Here is a 21,710-nt window from a genome sequence, read left to right on the forward strand (position 1 = left end):
ATTTATATGTGTAGGTATCTATAATTCATACCCACGATAGTAGTATGAATAAAATTTAATAAATCATATTGAAAATTATATAGTATTATTGATTAGTTTTGTCCGGATTATTTGATTTAAGTTTCTGTTTACCTGAAAACGTACTGTTGATAATAACCTTCTTGACATCAAATTTCCTCCGCTGTCCATTAAAATGTCATTTAAATATGAGGATAAGCGCTGGTAAATGTTCAGTGATTTATTAGCGGCCGTTCGGTACAGAATGTATATTAAATTTTCTAGATGAAACGCTTTGTGTGTCTAAACGAAAAATATTATTTGGCAGCGATCCAACTACGTTCTCTTGACAGGAATAATATCCATTTCAAGTGCACTTGGTCTGAGCGATTATATTATATGCTAAGCTTCAAAAGAAACAGAAATCGTCCAAGGGAGCATATCACCAGCCAGCTAGGGTCAGCGGAAGTTCGTGTTTGTGCGTTTGTCATATGCACATTCAACCCTGCCTGCCCGGGCTATTAAAATTGCAACTAATGCACTTCTCGTTGTTATATATATTATATAGAATGTTATTGTTTTTATTTTACGAGACTATATTATTATTATTATTATTATTATTATTTCGAACGTTTATCTATCAAAACCGTTTAGACAAATACTCGTTTTTGTTTATGGCATAATACTTTTCTGATAATCGTTGTATAGACAATGGAATTTTATTAAGACCATGCAAAAAAACTATTTTTTTATTGTTTTTATACCGTATTTGTTTTTGACGTGATTACTTCTGCAGTATTCTTTGAGTCTGTGAAGCAGATTGAAAAGAATTTATTATTATTTTTTTTTGTTTTTGTTATTATTATTTATTTCTTAATACAATGATTCCACGCTACTGAAGTCGATTGTTGGCACCACTAAAGAAAATCATTATTTCATCATCGATTGACAATTTTAAATAATAAAGTTCATTTAAAATTAATCTTTACTATTGTGTGTGTATACCTAAGTATTTTAATCCTAACTAAAAACTGGTATTGGGAAACAAAAACAATTGTATTTTTATTTTTTACTTTAAATTAATTATAAAAATACAAAAAGCAATTAAAACCTTTTGCGTAACGGTCTGTTTCAGAATGTTCATTTTTAACAGCGCTTACATTCGGAAACATATGTATTTTTACATTGCAAACGGCCCAGTAGTATTGAACATTTGTTTCGTGCATTATAATATTACATAGTTTTATTATAAAATATATATTTAGAATCGTGTAGATACTTGTCACTTATACCTATAGTATATAATATAATAAGACTTAGATCTAGTTTAGTACCTACTGGCGTAGTAAATCTCTCGTAGGACGTGAATTTTCACGACAAGTTTCAATAAATACCAACTTGTGGAAGCGACAAACTATATTTTTCGATTGAATAATGCAACACTCTGGAACACAATAACATTCGTGTTCTGTCTGCGTTTGATAAAAACCGGATCTTAATAAGTTATTATTGCTTCGACAATACGATATATCATATTGAACTCGATATTTTGAGGATACACTGTACACGGTTGATAAATGCTTGTGGACAAAAGTCTATGAAGCAGAAAGGCATATTACGATTTTTTTTCCATGTTTTCAAATATTAGCTTTACTGCGGTTATATAACAATAATTGTTTTATTGATTTTAACGGTTCGTCGAGTTTCAAATTCCATGCCCTCGTGTATTTATATATTTTTTAATCGAACAAAATAATATTTCGTACCGAGAGAAATTCGCCGAAAACCATATTATGCGCCAACTGCATGCTTAACGTCTATAAAACACTGACGGTTTTGACAAATTCAAATGTCTACATACATACGTGATATAATATTGCGTACCTACATACCTACAGTAAATATCAAATTATTATTGAAATTATATTTTATTACACCAACGCTGTGGAGCATTAGCGCGTAAGCGCGTTTACGATAAAAATGAAAAAAAAAAGAATATAAAGTGTTTACCGCTTATACTTTATTGTCGTGTATTCAAATTCATATGAACGTAACGTGCGACGTTCGACTACATTTAAAACTTATTCAGACACAATATATTTTGGGGTAGGCAATGCGAGAAATGGCGCGTTTCGTTGGAAGTAGGTATATGTGTAAAGTGAAAACGCGATTTTTATTTGCTTTGATTTTTTTTTTCGTTTTAAATTCATTTTATTTACCATCGGGATGTTTGAATTGTTATTATTATAATTGTTTTAAAGGATTATTACATAGAATATTATTTTTATTTTTCAGGGTTTTCTGGTCAAGCCGTTTAATTAAATTTGATCGAATAGATGTGGTAAACATTTACTTTTACCCGAAATTAATACGGATGTAATCATTATTCTTATTTGATCTATATATTTTATTTATATCTTTATGCATTTAAAACATAATTCTTATTTGACTTTTATTTTATTTATATTTATGTTATTTCAATATTTACACAAAATCTGAACTCAATATGTATTTATAATGCTTGTAACTATATTATTTAATGTTTATGTTTACGTTCAAATTATTATTAAACAAATGTACAGCACTATGAAGCTACTTTACCCAATCAAATTATCCTCCAGAGTTGTAATAGTATTAAACCAATTTTGATTCATTTTGAAGTTTTTGATTTCAACGTTTTCATGAAGTGATTTCATCAATTTATTACCTTTCAATCGTTCAAAAAGCTACAAAACAATTATAATTTGTAACATGTATCTGGAAAATCAAGGTTGTCGGGGTTGCTCGTCCTGTCGCCAATGTGAGAAATTTGATTTTCGAGTAGGCATATAAATAGGTGCAAATCATATTATAACTTATAGTGAGTATTGCAGAATTTCTCCGACCGGAGTATCTGTCGAATAATCCCCCCAGGAAGTTCCTATGCGTCGGTCAAAACTGGGAAAGTATCGCCGTTAATTTCGTTTCACCTAAAATGCAGTACCTGCCAACATTTCTCATTTACGCGACTGAGTAAATATATTTTCACGTTAGTTGATAACTAATAAGCCAAGTCAGGATAAACTTTAAACGATATTATTGGATTATCAAACGTTGTTCAATGGACGTAAATAAAATCTAATGAAGCATGAACCACTCGTATACGCAACACAATTCAAAGCTATTAGGTTTCGGCCTCTGCAGCATCGGTCGTCGAAGCTAATAGATTTCGTGCCAACCGTGGCTTTTCAACGAATTTGATGGGTTCAAAATATTGTTGTCGTATGCGTAGTTATGACGTTAGGGATGAAAAGTCTGTCGATCGGAAATAATTACCTAAGTGGTCGGACGTAAAATGAAAAAGGGAACCTATTATCGAACGTATATAAAAACCGTATGGGCGATTTAGATGTAATTTAATCCCTTAAAGTTGTTAGCTTAAAGTTTTGTCAAGTGTCAGATTAAAATGGGAAAACTAGTTTGGAGTAAAACCATTGTGTCGTATATTATACATGTTCAACGTGGTTTGTGATATCTTTAGAAGTTATTGACTCAATTTCGTTAGATATAATGCTATTGGTTTAAAAGTTTTTGTTGTCTTTGTCATTTGTGTATTCATGTATAATCATACAACTCAGATTTGTTGATAGAAAACATTTCTGAAAAATGTTAGTGACTGTAAATTATTTTATCACCGTTTATGTAATCGATTTAACAGAAGTTATAATTTTCTCATTAGGTACCTTACTGGATAAATTATATCTAATTGAATCTTTATTGACATCATAATTTCATAAGTCGTAAATAATGTATTCTTATAATATCGCAATGTCATCATCACATGTTTTACAAAACAGTTTAAATATATCATTCTGTTTTATCTTGTTTGTTTTAAATACTTTTTTTGTTGGCTTACACGTTATTAAACGTTAAACGAAAGGTTCGACTAAAAATACTTATACATTCAATTTTGACGATACAACAAGAACCAAAAAAAAATCATTCTATTTCACGTTTTAAGAGCCAACGTTGTTTAGTAAAATCCTCGGCAGTAATCTGGTGATAAAATCACAGTATTCTATTAAACATAGAGATTGAAAAAATGATTTATTCATCAAATTTAATACGTAATTTACTTAAACGTGTTCAACCGGCGGAAACATATAAAGTTCTTTTTGCAGCGCAGTAATAGGAAAAGAGTTGTGTGTAGTTTTATTTTTCTGATTTATGCATAAATATAATATACATTTTTATTTTTGAAACGACACAGCGACACGCCGTTTGTACATGTATAATAACATAATATAGAAAATACTTGTAAATAATGACTTTGCAATTTTCCGAGAACAATTCAAATTTAGACCCGCAAACACGCTCCTGTTTTTGTGAAACATTACGTGGATTGAGATGTTTTCCTTAGTTCTAGAGACAGTAGAGACAAGAGGTTTGTGCATTTTTTTTACGTTCCGTTATTTTGATAAAAAGCAGGTACCTATCTTTTTTACTTACAGTCATGCGTATTTTCTATTATACTGTTATATTATGCGATGGTATGTAAGTACCTACACTAGGTTTTTGTAGTAGTTTTCGTCGTATTTTTGAAAGTTAAATTTCGATTACACCGGTGGCGACGGAAATAACAATAACAACTACAACAACAAAAACAAAAACAACAACATCAACAACAAACAGCAGTAATAATATTAAAACCACGATTATAATATTATTATTATTCAAGCAAAATTAATATTAATACGTATAGGTAACACGATATGCCGGTGTTCCATATGTGCATATTGTAATATATTTTATAATTGTTTACCGGCGAATTCACCGAGCGGGGAGCGTGCAACTGACATGGAAACGCGAAATAGGTTGCTGCAAATAATAATAATATGTGACAACAGTGTTATTGTGTGGTTGTTCGTGTGTGAAAATAATAATAGTATAAATCATCTTCTGTACATAATATAATAATATAAGCTTACCTCTGCTACCGACTACAACTGCAAATACCACCCGCCCGATATTATTATTGTTATTATCGTCGTCGTCATCGTCGTCGTCATTACTGTTATATTATTATTATTATTATTATTGTCTCTGTAACCCTGTCGCCGTCGTAAAGTATTGTGGTTCTTGAACGATAAAGTTCTTACAACCCCCAGCCCCCACCCGTATGATCGAGCGCACGCACGCTCGACGGTCCGCTATATAAGTATATATGTCTGTATGTATAGGTCTCCGCGAACGAATTAACCGGGGGGGTTGAAGAAAAAAAAATGAATATTATTATAATAGTAATAATAATAAAAACTGAAACAATTCTCGACTGACTATAATACTATTGCCGTATCCGTTAATATTTATTTCCTTCCATTGTGTGTATGTCTCCGTCCGGTTCTGTGGGTTGTACATTACGTATTATTTTTATTATTATGATAATGCGACCGTAAAAAATAAACGAGAATACGGTAAAAAAAAATATCTATTTATAAACATTGCGAATTTCAGTTCTATCGAAATGTGTACAAGTATTATATAAAGTCTTGTATTATTATTATTGTTATTAATATATTATAGTACAATATAATTATTATTATTATTATTATTATTATTTGTAAAAATCGAAACACGTCCGCAGCTCAAAGTCTTGACGTGAGCGCGCTGAATGTGTTGCGGCAAGTCACTTTTTACCTTTATATTGGTCAACAAAGCTCGATGTTTAAAATTCTACGTTTACGAGCAAGAAATGTTATTTCTTCACGACGATGCTCTTAATAGTTCATACTTTATAGTCTATGATGACAAATTTAAATATCATCAAGACTAAAAACAATATTAATCCATAGATCCTCTCAGAATCTAAAATTGTGTCTCACAGTGTCACAGTGACCAATCGAAAAGAATATAACGCAATTTCTTTTGGGAAAGACCGTTTCACTTTTAATAGCCCGCCTCGAGGGTAACTAACACACTTTCATAATCAATAGTAATTTATAATATTCAGAGACAAACAAATCAAATTTGATGTCTGATACAGCTACAGCATACCAATATACAAACTGAGGATTTCGGCGATACTGCAGTTATTATGATACGTCTTGTTCTCTGCGTCGCCAAAAGCTGCAGTCGTAGCGGAATTTCAAAAAAGATTAAAAAGCTTAAAATGCAAGCTGCACGCACGTCGAATAAAAACCACACGCTGTGATCATTAGGGCTCGGATTTATATGTAAATACATATTTTTACTGTGACTTGATAAATTAATTTAGGTAAGTGATAAATTCGTTTCAAGGGATTTCCATTGTAATGAACTATATTTTATTTTACATATTTTTACATATTTTGTCATATGTACATATTTTTACATATTTCTCGATAATTCCATTTTTCCCTACATATTTCGACAATTTACGATTTATTAATAGTTGTATACGATGTATATGATTTCCCATGTTTCAAAAAGTACGTAAACAAAATAATATCAATTATTGAACTAATCGACCGTAATCTATGGTCGATATAATAATATTATGTTCGACATTTGTGACATCGATAAATGATAGATAACGATTTATTAATGCATAGAACAAGTACAAGGACCCTTGGGAGTTGCAGTAAAATAAAAAATGCACAGCGTCACAAAAAAATCCTGGTTTAGACTGCCTAAAATAAATTAGAGATACACATTGCGAAATTATTGGGGTAATGTTTCCGGCTGAACTCACTGCTTTGGACATTGCAAATATGAAATTTGCACCCATTACCTCGGTGGAAGTCGAGCGCTCCTTCAGTCGGTACAAATCTGTGTTACGACCAAACCATAGATCATTTAAGTTTGAAAATTTGAGCATGTATATGGTATCTCATTGCTTTTGAGATCAAGATCAAGATGAATAATGGTAGTAAAATAAGTAAATTAGATAATAATGTCATTTATAAAGCAATGTTTTATATTTTTTTGTAATTTTTTTGTATTCCATATTTTCATTTTTTAATCACATATAAATTGATTTATTATTACATATATATTTACATATTTTGGTTTTTTTAATACATATAAATCCGAGCCCTAGTGATCATGATCGAACAAGCATAATTGGTTTATCTTTGCATTATGCGACCGCAAGTTTCGTCGGAAGAGACATTACAATATTATATGTACCTACCTACTCACTGCAGGCCATAATCGCGTCCATTCATAGCCATGAAACATAGTATATTATATTTACGTGGATTTACAAAGGACGCGTAATTAATGTCCGTACCCTACACGATCAAACATTAAACGTCGAAACGTCACTGATTATGATATTATAATATATCAAGTTGATGTATGCAACCGTTTATAAAAAGAGTTTGATTCCACGTTGTAGTTAGAGTGACTTTTCCACGAAAAACTAAATTGAAACGTATTAAAATTACTATCGCCGCCTCCTACTGCCAAATAGACTGCGTTTATAGTTGAATATTATAGTTGAATATTATAGTCGAACATTATATAGATGCTCCTGGTACATTCCGGAAATTCGTTTTGTATCTTTAAAAATATTTTTTTGTTCCGTTTCGCTGACATAATTTTCTATTACATTATTATATATTATATTAACTACTTACGTATGTCTTCTCAAAATAGAATTTACACAAATTATACAGTTTTAATTTCAATGAATTTCAAATTAAAACTATTATATCACATCGTTATTAATCAGTGTAATTTCGTATCCACATAATGTCGTCGACGTCCGGATTTATGTACATCAATTCGAATTTCATGACTCATGAGTAAATAATGCCGAAGAGAACGAAAATAATATTATATAGCACGCCTCATTGCAAGACGGCGAGAAAATAATTATTAATAAATCAGTCGGCATCAGTGATATCCACTGCGTGAAAGATTTAAAACTAATAATATTCTTGTATTCAGACCTCTATACCCATATTATCCTGTTCGAATCCGTTCACCGGATCCCTGTGATTCGAGAGTTATCGGCCGTACGAGTTTATTCCAAGCCATATTATATAAGGGTCGAATATAACGACAATTTACCGAGCGCCGGGCGGTAAAATGATTTCATTTTACGGGACTGAGTCCGTTTATCCGTTTCCCTCTCGGCATTATCGGCAGGTGACAGGACGATATATACGACGCGCATGTGTACCTACTTTTTTTCACCGGGAAGGTGGATGGCGTCAAGCCGAGTTTTATCGGGTAAACGGGGACGAAATGTGGAAAAGATAGTATGGCGAACTACCGGAAAGTTTTCCGAAAGTCGGTTGAAAGAAGAAAAAAAACGAAAAAAGTCACCTCGCAGGTAGATCGTGTATAGTATAATATAGTATATATATATATAGGTACGTGGACCTGTGATTTATGCGCACCGTATGCGATTTTCTGCGGTTGCACGGAAGTGTTTTCAGGACGCCGAGAAAAATACTCACTGCACTGCACCTCCCCCCCCAACAATAACAAGACGGCGGCGCGGGGGCGTGTTGCGTCTCGATAGCGGCCCCGTGTATTTACGGTTTTTTTCTGCCGCCGCCGTTAACTCTGAGTTACTGCAAACCGCGGGGCTGAAGGAGAAACGGCGGCTAGGGCATCACAGGGTGGGTTTCTCGCCAAACCTCCCCCGGTGCAGCGTAAATGCCGTTTGCTTGTCCCTGCAAAAAAGAAAAACCAAATACCACAGCCTGTAATATTAATAATATTATTACTATTATTATTATTATATACGTATATAGGCGATACGTGTGCAGCGGCGCTGTGTAGTGTGTGGCCCTTGTTGTTGTTATTATTATTATTATGGCGAATAATCCGTCGCCGAGTGTGCGGAATAGGCTTTTAAAAACAATACTCCTCTATATGCCCGTCGTGATGTCGGGTTGTCGTAACTGTTATTATCCGGCCGCGTCCAAAAACCACCGCTGCTCCGAAATAATACAATATTAACGACCGCTATAACGAATGCGGTCCCCCAGGTATATATAATACATATATACATACCCACATGTAGGTATACATATTAAATTATACACGCTTAGGTGTATGTAGGGTGCGGTGCTCGGGTGTGCGTGCAGACGAGATAAGTATATAGAAATATTGAAGAAAATTCGTAGTATATGGATACTAATTTAATATATTATTATGTGCACCTCTAAGGGGAGGATTCGTGGCTTGTCGAAGAGGGACGGTGGAAAAAGCGGGTATATCCGAATATGCCAGCGGGGGTGAAAACGGCATTTACCTCCCTACCCCTTCTCTTTTTATTCACGGTCGGTAAACGTCAATAATAATATATTATAATATCATCATAGCGGGTTCGATAGATATAATAATAATATTATGATAATGCGTGTACACGAATTTCCACCTGAATAAAATAATATGCCACTCAGGCCAATATATTATTATTATTTCAATGCTACATATGTGACTGTTTACTGCAGTTGTGTTTTCATAAGAATTATCGTTTTCAATTTTTAGCAAGGCGTTCGCGCATTACATAGGTAGGGAATACGACGTAACGCGAACAAAATGTATAATTCGTAAGACCGAAATCCCTCATAGTATCCCTCCCGGCGCAAATGTGCGTTAAGAATTCAAGAAACATAATATTTTACAACGTTCGTGTATGTTCGCATAATAAATCACACGTCTCTTTATATATATTTTTATCGTTTAACACGATTTATTAACTGTAATATATATACATATTTATGTGAACACAGTTATGATTTTTAAATCGAAAAAGAAATCGTCCCAAAACGCGTATACCAAAATAATCGAGCGCACGTTTCGCCAGTGTTACAACAACTGTCTGGTACAGAATGCTGAATGACACTTCCGCACGGGTTCCTTCTGTCCCGCATATGTGTATAAACTGCCTACATTAAGCTCGTGACCATTTCGGAACATAAAAATAATGAAAACCATTTTCAAAACACAATTATAAATAAATAATTGTTGTTGTATGGTTTCGTAATAATTACAACAATGGTTTGAGATTTTTATCCAAACGTGATGGTACCATTGATTATAATTAATGTTAGTATTTATAACGTATTTTTTAATCAATGTAGTGGTAGTGTACCAATACGCTATAAAGCATTTCCCACTCGTGTAGCCATTTTTTTTTTAATTGGAAAACCTTTATGATTTGCTCCACAGTGTGTGGATGGAAAGAAGTAGATACCTAATACCTATATACATAATATACATGTATACTTGAATCTTTTAACACTGAGCAAATTTAAAAGTTTGATTTGTTTTCGTTTTCTTTTATATTTTTACCGTACCAAATAAGCTTTAATATAGATTTCTTTGAGTAACAAAGTGCTTTAAAAAATGGTTTAAAGTTTTCACAACAGTCAACACTTTACATAGGTCCTTAAAAGTTTGCCCCTCTAAATATTGCTACATGTTCAGATGTTATTTGCGATTTTTTTCGATTTGATTTTCCTCCGTTCATGTTCACTTTATTAAATACAGATATACCATATTTTAGTTTTATAATTTGTATATTTAGTCTGTTCGAAATCTGAATTGTGTATTTTTCCACTTTGAATGAGTGCATTAATCATTTATCATTAACCGATATTGAATGGTCTACGAGAAAAATGGTATTTTAATTTGCACATCTGTTGTTTCTCTTTTCAGAGGATGAATGGATATAAAAAAAATAATATGAAAATAATCGTTTTTGCATGTGTGTGTGTGTGTGTGTGTGTGTGCATACAAATATAAATACGAAAGATTTTTTAAACAAACACATGAGAGAGGGAGAAAGAGAAAAAAATCTAAAAATGTAAATACTTATTATTTCATAAAGTTTTTAATTTTAAAACCAAAAATTTTAATTTTTTTTATCCTTTTAAAAAAACTACGGTTCTATTTAAGGATTTCATATTTATAGTATTTTAAATTTTTCATTATTCTAATAAATCATTAAAAAACTTTACTTTTAAAGTGGATTACACTTAGGTTTAGTTATATAATGTAAATAATTGGAAACATTGCAAACCAAGTTTTAAAACATTTTATTCTTAAGAAAAATGTTGGTTTGTCATAAAAGAAAATCATTGTAAAAATATTTATAAAAACATTCTTAAAGGAAATGCATTAGTACATATTAAACAATATTTTGTTCGTGTGGCAAATTTTAATTTCATTAAAAATGTAAATAGATAAATAAATAAATTTGTTACACGTGAAACATTTTTTTGCCAATAATAATTATGTTAAATTTACATCGTATTAACCCAAAGCCATAATGATTTTTCAGCAGAATCATTTTAATTATTCCTTTATATTATATTAATAAGATACGATGAATTATGTATTTATCATTTTTACACTATCTAGACAGTTTGAAAAAATATTATAATAATATTTATTGTTCAAATGTAATGTGTTCGGAATGAGTTGTGCATAATGACACTATTAGTTATCCGGGGAATTGTTTCTAGTGTCCAGTTTTCTCGTGTTGATGACGATATCGACCTAACTAAAATGTGGTGTTTCAATAATAATTTGGATAGAGTCGAAAAGCATCAAGTGTGCGTACATTTTATGTTAATTGGTCAATCCTGTAATAGTGTGTCTAAATTCTAATATTACAATTTATAATACAATTACAATACAATATGTATATTCTTTGTAATGCACAAATGTAACTGTAAACTTTAAATTGTAATTTTAAATGTATCATAATGTAATACGTCCAATGGCCTCTGATGCCGCGGACAGTTTAATGCAAAAAAAAAAAATAGTATGTAGGTATACATGATTTTACAAAACGAGTGGTTTATTTTTTACTTTATCACTAAACCCTATCGTATAAATAAATCATAATATTATTTATATTATGGTCTCGATATTTATATAATACACATATTAAGTGGGTTGCATTAAAACCCTAGAGTAAAACCTTGCGATATTAATTCTGGAGTTTTCGACTCGATTGATCCCAATCGAGCCGTTCGATTTGTTTTCCGAGTACCATCGGTACCTACATGAAATCGGGTCTGCAGTGCATAAATGTATACCTTATAATTTATTTATTAACCATTGTTCGTCGCGTGTAAGCGCATTTTATTCAGTTACGACGAATTCGATTTAAAACGGTAAGGTCTGCAGTGTACAAAAGGGTTTAAGACCCGCTGCCGTTTCATACACATATAATAATATAATACCTACTCGCTCGGGCTTGGCTGACTTTTTTTTTACTATTTTGATTTTGATCGGTCGCTCGTGAAGGTTAGATATTATATACAAAACATTTTTCCATCGGTGAATCAGGGTCGCGTATTTTTTCGTATTTTTTTTTTTTCACGAACAGTCGCCGAATGTAACAACCTCCTCCCGCCTCTGTACAATGCGCCTTGTGTATAGTACGTTAGGGTGTACGCAAAAACCACGTGAATTTGCGTATATCCGGCTCTCACAGTGGTCGTTTGTTCAGTCTCGTCACATACGGTCCATTCGTATTGACGGCAGCTAATCTGCCGTAAAGCGCGTACCACGTGCGGCCAATAAATACAAGACGTGTGTGCTGCGCCGGGAGAGTGGGCAGTGCAGTGCGCGTGCGCATGGTGGTTATTTTATTTCCTTTTCGCGTTTCGTCTCGTCTCCACGAATCGACATTCACCGTCCCATAAACCAAAACGTGCAGAGGGTTAATGGAGCTCAGTCACACTTACTGCAGCGATATTATGCTAATAATAAAAATAATAATATGATACAGTGATACACTATATAGGTACCTATATTTAATATGACATGTGTGACAATGTGTCGCGGGAAATCTCGAGAACCGCGTCGTCGTCCGCGAAGAGCTCGCACTCGGCATGATATAATGATATGTATAGAGACCCACGAGTCTCTGTCCCGACGACGCTCATAGCCCGCGGCCGTTTCAAAAGCTTTCCCAGTACTCGCGTATTTCGTCCTCGTTGTTACAACGGCCTAGGGCGCCGCCGTTGTTGGGTCAGTATAATAATAATTGTTGATGTCTATATAATATTATATATAGCGTGTGTATGCATAACATGTACACGCATTATATACACATTTTTATTGTTTACTGGCGGGCTTTCAACGCCGCCCAAGTTTTGCTACCATAATTGCAGCTGCTATGCGCTTCTATTTCTATAGCAGTAGGCCTCGACTTGAGCAAATATTTAAATTCGCTGCTCAAACGCCATTTCAGTCGCTGTGGCACGGTTGGACTATTACAGTGGTGACGGTGACCGGCGTATAGTCGTCTCGAGTGGTTTCTCCGAAAGTTTCAGTCACACGTTTTATATAGGTATAATATGATATAATAGTATATGGTTGAGTACATATATACACAGAGTACACACCTACTACACACCGTCACCGTCACTATTTAGTTCATCTCGATATAATGATAATACCCCGTTAACATCACTAGTATACACAACTGCCTATGTATAATACTATAAGATCATTGTATGCGATATATTTTAATAATATTACTCGGACGACCGATCTTGCGCCGCGGATTACCGGAAGTACGTTGTTTGCACCACTCGAGGTCCGAGGATGTGTGGTCGAAAAATCTTCGTGAAATTGTATAAACCTCGATGAATTGACAGCGAGACGACGATCGAAGTGAGTGATACATCGCATCGTTATCAAACAAACGTTTACGATTCAATAATATATTGTATTGGTAATAATAAAACACGCTATCGTCGCGTGGGCAAAAGGACGGAAAATGCGTGGCGGCGGGAACTACACGCGATATCAGATAGGTACGAAAAAGAACTTATATGTGTTTCGCAAACGTTTCTAATTTATAATATTTTAGTCCCTCACAGAGTCACGTCGCGGTGTATTCATACTATCCGGTGCATTGATTTCCCCGACCACTGCTTATATATATTAGAGGCGTACGTGTCCTTTTATAGGCCTGCGTATATCGGTCAATGTTTACATATTATAAATTGCGACATTTGGAACGTAATCGTAACGGTTTTAGAATAAACAACCATGATGTACCGCACAGGGAATATATTAATAATCCAATTAATTATTATTAGACGACTGATATATTATGCGCGCGTTATATGTAATATTATTTCGTCCGTCGTCAAACCTCTCGACCGGAGCTTTCGCGTCCTTAATAGTTTTATAATACTAGATATCACACGAATCGTTTTCACTCTCCAGCGGTCGTACAACATATTATTTTTACCGGATCCAAGAGCGGCATACGCAGCGGGCGCAAAATATATAAATTTCCAGTCCTTGTATTTATTTTTATTTTTTTCTCATTCTTTTTAATGTTTTGCTGACGGCAAGCTGTGAAAAACAATTAAAAGATAAACTCCAACGACGAAACTTTGCCCGTTTATGTGTTTTTGAACGGATGCCAGGGATTTTCCGGGTGAACGGCACGGGTCCCGTGGACAGATGGTGCGGGAGACAAGTCGCCGCCGTAAGATTTTGCTGCAACAAAAATTTTTTTCTATACGATAAAAGAATATATATATATACCTTAACGGGGTGGAGGAATGGCAAACGGGGTGGAAAAAATGAATGGCTAAAAAAAAAGGGTTCGTAGAGAAAAATACGAAAAAAAAGAACCCTGGAGAGAAATTGTGTACGTCGGTATTTTGATTTGATTTGCCTGTCGCAAGACGTGTCCTGAAACGGTAAATTCGCGGACGTTGCGGTGGAAAATTGTTTCCGAAACTTACTCCGCGAATAAAATCACTCGAGGCTGACAGTGACGTGCCCCAATCACGGTGGTATACATATTATATATATATATATAAGTAGGTACCTCTACCTATATATTATTATACGTCTAAAGTATAAAATAAAATTTCGTACACGTGATTTTACTATCAATTGCCGTGAAACTATCGCTGCGCTGTCGGGGTCGATTAAGACTTTTAATAATAATAACTTAATAATTTTCTAGTCAATAAGTATAACACAAATACATTTTTTTTTTTATAGGGGTACATACGGGGATAGTTATATATTACCAATTACCACTTACGCGGGCCGCGCGGAGATGACTGATAATTTTACCAATGATTGCAGGCGATGATGATTTTTTGTGAAGGTTTTGTATGCGAATTTATCTCAGTTTTTCTTCGAATCCTTCTCATACGTGTCACCGTAAAATAATATTGGTCTTCGATATGCCTAATTTAAATTACGTCGATCCAAGAAACAAACTTCGGTTGGTGGGAGAGTGATGTAAACTTTGGCTTGTTGATGTATAGTATTGTAAACGGCACTCAGACGGACAAATGACTTGGAACTCAACAGTTATAAGTTCTAACTTATGGCAGTGCATCACCCGAATATAAAAGCGTCCAGCCATTATATATTTAATAGGGTCGTTAAATAACTGCTAGTCTTTTATATACTGTCGGGTTGACTGAAAAATACATATTGTTTGATCATAGTTCTTATTATTTGATTTTTATGGGATAATTCGTGTGTTTATTTCATATTTGCGCACTTTCACGGTTTTTTATATTGTTATATCATTGTGAAATTGAGAATGGATTACGCAAGTTATACAAACCGATTAATATTTTATGTCCGATTTCCTGTTTTGGTCGTTTTTTATTTTGTAACGTTATGCCTTGCTCATGCACCAAAAGCTTTTTACAAAATGTAGATATTTTATTTTATTTGTAACAAATAGACATAATAGTATTATACTATACAATAAAAGTTAGTACCTATATACCTACTATGCATTGATAATTTGAATTATAGGTATTATACATTTATACTACGTCTATTTTAATCATACATTTACTTATGTATATAACTTTTTATTATATTATGAGTGTATAATATCATAAAATAATATGATAGGTATAAATGACGTGAACTGCAATTTCATACTTATGGAACATAGTTTGGCGTTTAACGGATGAATGACACTGCGAGTGTTGACGTGGAAAGTAATATAATATTTTATGCATGGAATTTCAGTTTACTATCGTGGCAGCTATTTTCTCTCACTTATACGGGTCAACTGCAACGCCAAAAATGTTATACATTTACCTAACCATTGTTTAAAATTGGCATCTACAGGGACACTGAGTAAAGCGCTTAGGACCAAAATAATACAATATTCAGTAAAATGAACCCATTGTATATAATTTCTATGTATCTACCTAACTAACTGCCTTTGCGATGAAAAAATAAAATAAAAATATACAATCAATATAAAAATATTATAACGTTTTCGAGTATTAAATTAAAATATAAATCAATAGCTTTAAAAAAAAAAAAAAAAAAACTATTATTTACGCTGGAGCAAAATAGCAGTAACATTGGAATAGGAAATATCATAAAATGTGTATCATAATTATATTATAATAAAATATGTCATGATTTATTCATTATTTCTAATTAATCATAGGAAATTATATTTTGTGACAAATGTAAGCCCAGTTGGATTAACAATGCAATAAAATGTATTCAAATGTTTGATCCATTCAATAATTATGAGATTAAACTTCCGATGAAAAAAATTAATTTAATTTATCTTACTCATTGGTAAATGATTTGTCAAACTGAAGCGGCTTGTGCGAAACGTCCAATAGAGTTAAACGGAATTTAAATATTTAATAGGTCCTCGAATATCAAATAATGACCGATGATTGATCCATTAAATTTTAATGATACGTCGAAATCATTAATACTATAAATGGTGCAGTCCGTTATCTATATAATATGATGATGCATTTTATGATTTTTTACGTAGTTAATGATTTTCCTTAAATATTCCTTTTGAATTTTAATATTTTATTTCAAAATATTATCACACATGGTTATATTATTATTGAATGTCTGAATTTGATGGAACGATGTGTACTGTCCATCATCTATAATTCGTAATTGAAAATCGACACAAAAATAGTAACAAAATATTACAAGTTTGACATTGGTGAATGATAAAATATAAATGTATTCTATAACTAGCTAAAACAGGACATATTATGACGTGAACTGTGCATCTGCGCACGATGAAAAATAGTTTTCAAATATTTGCATGATTGTTTATTATATAGTTTATGTACAATATATTTTCAATAGTTCATAATAATAAAATTTTTTTATCGTTTAAATAAAAAAATCTACACTATTTATTACTAATATTATGATTAACTTGTTAGTGTTGTTAGTTGTTTTTATTGTTTATTTTTGTCATATCAAAGGTCGATAAAATTTGGATTGATTTTAAAATGGTCAAGCGTTTCCATTGAGTGTAATTTATTGATTAGATTTTTATTCTCAATTTATTGTTGACACATTAATATTTACTACGCTAATAATTTATTTTAATGCCGTTACTATAATATATTGTGGAATTTTCAATTTGTGACTATAATTTTCATTAAAAACTAATATACCTACGTATAGGTAGGTACAACATTATTTTTTTTTGCGCATGTTAAATATTAGGTAAAACATAAAACATTTTATTAAATGAAGCAACAATTAATATATTTATCTGATAAAATAATAATTAATATGATTGATATTTTATTTTTGATTTTATTCTTGGGTGACAATTTTTGTGTTTCTCCAATACTTAATAATTCTGGTACCGTACAAAACGCAGATATCCATAAGTGCAAGTCATGAATTTCAAGAAATAAACTTAATAACTCATTTGTATAATTTCATGTTGCCTGACGTCTATTTAAGAAATAACTTGAAAATGTCAACACTTTGATGTGTTTGTTATTAACTTTTGTTATGAGTTTGTGACGTAAAATAACACAGTAAATGTTTAACACATTAACACTTGATTATTTATAATGCACGTCGTAAATGTATTGTTAGAAAGTATCTAGAAAATAATTCAATTTGTTTTTCTCGGGAGACTGATGACTACCTATATTTTATAAACTATCTAATAAACCAAAAATGTTTTGACTATAATAAAATGTAATAGGTATTGCTATGAATTAATTTACATCAGGGAAACAATTTGGCGTTGGATAAGTATATTTTATGATACATGCAAATTATACATCAATATACATTTGAACAATTGCATAATGCTGCGCATATATTAAATAAGTTTTACACATAATAATGTTACGATGGATTGAAGAAATTATAATACATTTTGATAGAGAATATTACTTACTTTGAAATCAATACCATCAAAACTGTTGAAAGTGTGAAATGTTTTGACAACCAGTAATATTTTGGAATATTAATTTATGTTTTATGGTAGGTAGTTTACGAATAAAATTTGCATTGCTCGTGATGTATTGCTAATATTGGCATAATGTTATTATAATTTTTATTATTATTGCGCATTTTTCTTATAACCATAGTGTTTGAGTTATGTATATTTTTATTCGAATTATATTTGTTTAACAATTTAAATCACAATGAACCTAAATAAAGTAATTAAATATAATTAAAACATTTGTACACAAACAACATATAAATTATATTATAATAATAAATAAATACGTATTTAATTATTATGGTGTTTACTTACTGTGTATTTTAAAAGTAAGTATCAAACTTCCTAATGTAAACTAAAATACAATATAGGTAATATATCAATATTTTAAAATTAAGTAGTTCCATAAAGTATAATTGAACATTACTCAGTGTTTACAAAATAATACAATGTACGTGATGAACATAAAATTATAATTTTTAGTTTTAAACTATAGAATCACTATGAATACCTCTAACGTCCGATAGCGTTTTGGAACTAATTAAAACAAACAGTTTAATTTATTTTTAAAGTATTTGTGACTATAGTTTTGTGTGTTTTCGTAATTTCATTACGAAAAGTGCACGTAACTTAAAAACTTTAAAAAGTCTAAATATTAGTGAGAGAGAACGAGAGTAAAAGCAAGCGAGATAAAGCGAGTGTAATATATTTCCCCTTTTTCTCATAAATTAATAAAGTAAAAGATATAATTTTATTCGCGCATTTTCCCCTTGATAAAATACTATATGCTTTTTATATTATTTGATTATAAACAAATGATAACGATATAATTTATCAGACGGACTTTACGGCATCCATATTTATGCGCTTAAACTTTTAGATATTCGATAGTGAAACTTTTTAAAAACCATTAAATTTGTCTGTCCGTGAATTATTGTGATATATTTTACAAGTTTGATACAATGCCTATACAGTATACACCTATTATACACTGTCGTTTGCATCTACTATTTTATATTATTATATTGTTATTAAGATATACGACGCGGTCGAAAAAAATCCTTTCACACCGTTCGAATTTAATGGCGCCGGTAAATTATATTAGGTATTTGATAACTTAAGTATATTAGCCATTAGGTACCTAATAGATAATACATAACATTATAATATAAAGAGTAAATTATATTTTATTGGCTTTATTTATTTTTATCGAACGCCAAACTGTTTCGTGCGCCGCTATCGCCATATTAACTTAATTTCGTGCAAGCACAGCGAAAATAAGCACGTTGCACATGTGTATACATATTATGTGTGTATATATATATAATATAAGAACGATACATGCCGAAGGCTTGCCACAAATTTGCACGCGTTACAGCGCCAAAAAACCTTTCTTCGGGGGTTGGTGAAGTGTGTGTGTGTTTGAGGAGCGCTTTCTCGCTGTAACGCTCTGTCGGTTTATTATTTATTTATTCTCGTTTTGAAATTCACTTTATTTCGTCACTCGGTCGATTTAAAAATAAATTGTGCCCCTTAACGTGTTATGTAAATCGCAGCACAGATATACACACATAAAACAACCCGTGTTCGACCAACCGTGTTACACAATTTTGTGTGACCTACGCGGTGGCATTCGCTTGGGGTTAAGCCTTTGCGAAAAGCCGGTTAACTATGTGATCGGCCTATGTCCTCGCCATTCTATTATTATTATTATTATTATTATTATTATTATTATTATTATTAGCATTTTCGTCCGTATCTTCGGCCTATAGTAATTTAATCGGAAACGTGTCCTGAATAAAATACCTATACATAATATATACGCGTACTATTGTTGCCTATAATCTATATAATACGATAATAATTACGCCATATTATTACAAAAATCAATTCGCAAATCCCGTTGTACTGCAACCAGACGCTCGGATGATATTGTATAGAAATGAACGGATCACCGTATAGTCTATTATAGATTGTGTGACACGCGTCAGAATATAACGAAGGCGGAAACGGAGCTTGTACCTCGAGGTTCCCTCGTCGACTATAACATTACCAGGGACATTATCTATTTATAATGATGTAGGTACTTATATAATAATAATAATAATAATATGTACATTATTTAAAATATAATGTAATGGCCTACCCGTTTTGGTCGCTTGAGGCAAAACCGCAATTGTGTTTCACCGTGTTTGGCTGGACACCTAGCTGCCGACCAGTCCCCGGAAACTCGAAAATAACCATCGTTTATATGCTTCGTTAATAGCCTGTTATCGGAGTATTCTGTTGTTGCGTTGAGACATCGACGGGATTGAATCGCAGAGTTCATTTTACGATGCTCCGTGGTCATAGGAGCAGTCGGCGTCGAGTGCTGTGAAGTCATCGGTTACTTAAATAAAAAGTATACACTATACCTAAGTAGTAAATTTGCACTTTTTGCCTCTTGGGTAAGACCGTTCTCGATTATTGATCGTGTTGTGTAGAGAAATACTATATCAAGCTAGAAATATTCAATGGTTAGCAAACCAAAAATTGTAATATTTCACTACCTATAATAAATACAGCCTTGTTATATTATATTGTAAATATATTATGTTAAAAGTTTTAAAATATTTTTTATACTATATACGTACGACAGCGCGTCAATAGTGTTTTGAGGCATGTAGACCAACTGAACATTTTTTTGTAATCCACTCATTATCTCATCTCGTTCAGTGAACCAATTACCAATAATTTTCAATAAGACATTTTTTAAGTTGTTTTTTTATGAAAAATACATGACATACATGAGATACATGGAATAAGCCTGTTGTACAATACAATAAAAAAGTGAAGAGCATAAAAAAAGAAAATATTAAATAAATTAATAAATTAATACAATTGGATAGATAAAATAATAAAAATAATGATCAATGTTAAGTATTTGAATAAATCAAGGGAATCAAAAAAAAAAATAATATCGAAGAAGTGGCGCGCTTCATTTAAACGGTAGCGTTAAAAGTGGTTACATAATATTAAAAAAAAAAAATTGGCAATAGCGTGTATCTATTTTTAGGAATAATACGTACCTATAATGGGTGTGTAGCGTTAAGAACATATTATTACTTACTTACTTGGTAGGACGGCTTTACGCCTATATACTATGCCAGGCTTTTTGCCTTTGCTAGTAGCTGGATGTCAAGTGGAATTTGCAGATTTGGATGATTTTTTTTTTTTTTTTTTTTTTTTTATTTTATTTTATTTATTTTATGTTAATTTATCGCCCATAATTTTACTCTAGGTAGTTGTTTATGTCTAGATGCTTGTGATTGGTGGGGAGTCTGACCAATATTCTTTATATGGATGTACTGAGAGGTTGATATACGGTGGAAGGTTGCTAAGGCATACTTTTTGATTAAGTGCTTGATAGGGATGAAACCGGTTGTGTGAAGAAGTATTGAGTTTTTTACTATGGACGGTTGACCTAGTATTATTCTGATACCTATTGTCTGTACTGCTTCTATTTTCCTCCATGTAGATG

General features: G+C 32.1%; 2 protein-coding genes across 2 annotated transcripts in view; one reads left to right on the top strand and one right to left on the bottom strand.

The window, feature by feature from the left end:
* Nucleotides 1-21,710, top strand: part of LOC100167244 (semaphorin-2A) — a 401,079-nt gene that overhangs the window by 83,262 nt on the left and 296,107 nt on the right. The window lies entirely within an intron of this gene.
* Nucleotides 18,676-21,710, bottom strand: part of LOC103308324 — a 4,096-nt gene continuing 1,061 nt past the window's right edge. The window contains exon 2 of the mRNA XM_029491661.1: nt 18,676-18,727. Within this exon, the coding sequence (XP_029347521.1) occupies nt 18,676-18,727 (52 nt within the window). The remainder of the gene's footprint in view (nt 18,728-21,710) is intronic.

The sequence above is a fragment of the Acyrthosiphon pisum genome, chromosome A3, assembly GCF_005508785.2.
Source record: "Acyrthosiphon pisum isolate AL4f chromosome A3, pea_aphid_22Mar2018_4r6ur, whole genome shotgun sequence".
NCBI lineage: Eukaryota > Metazoa > Arthropoda > Insecta > Hemiptera > Aphididae > Acyrthosiphon > Acyrthosiphon pisum.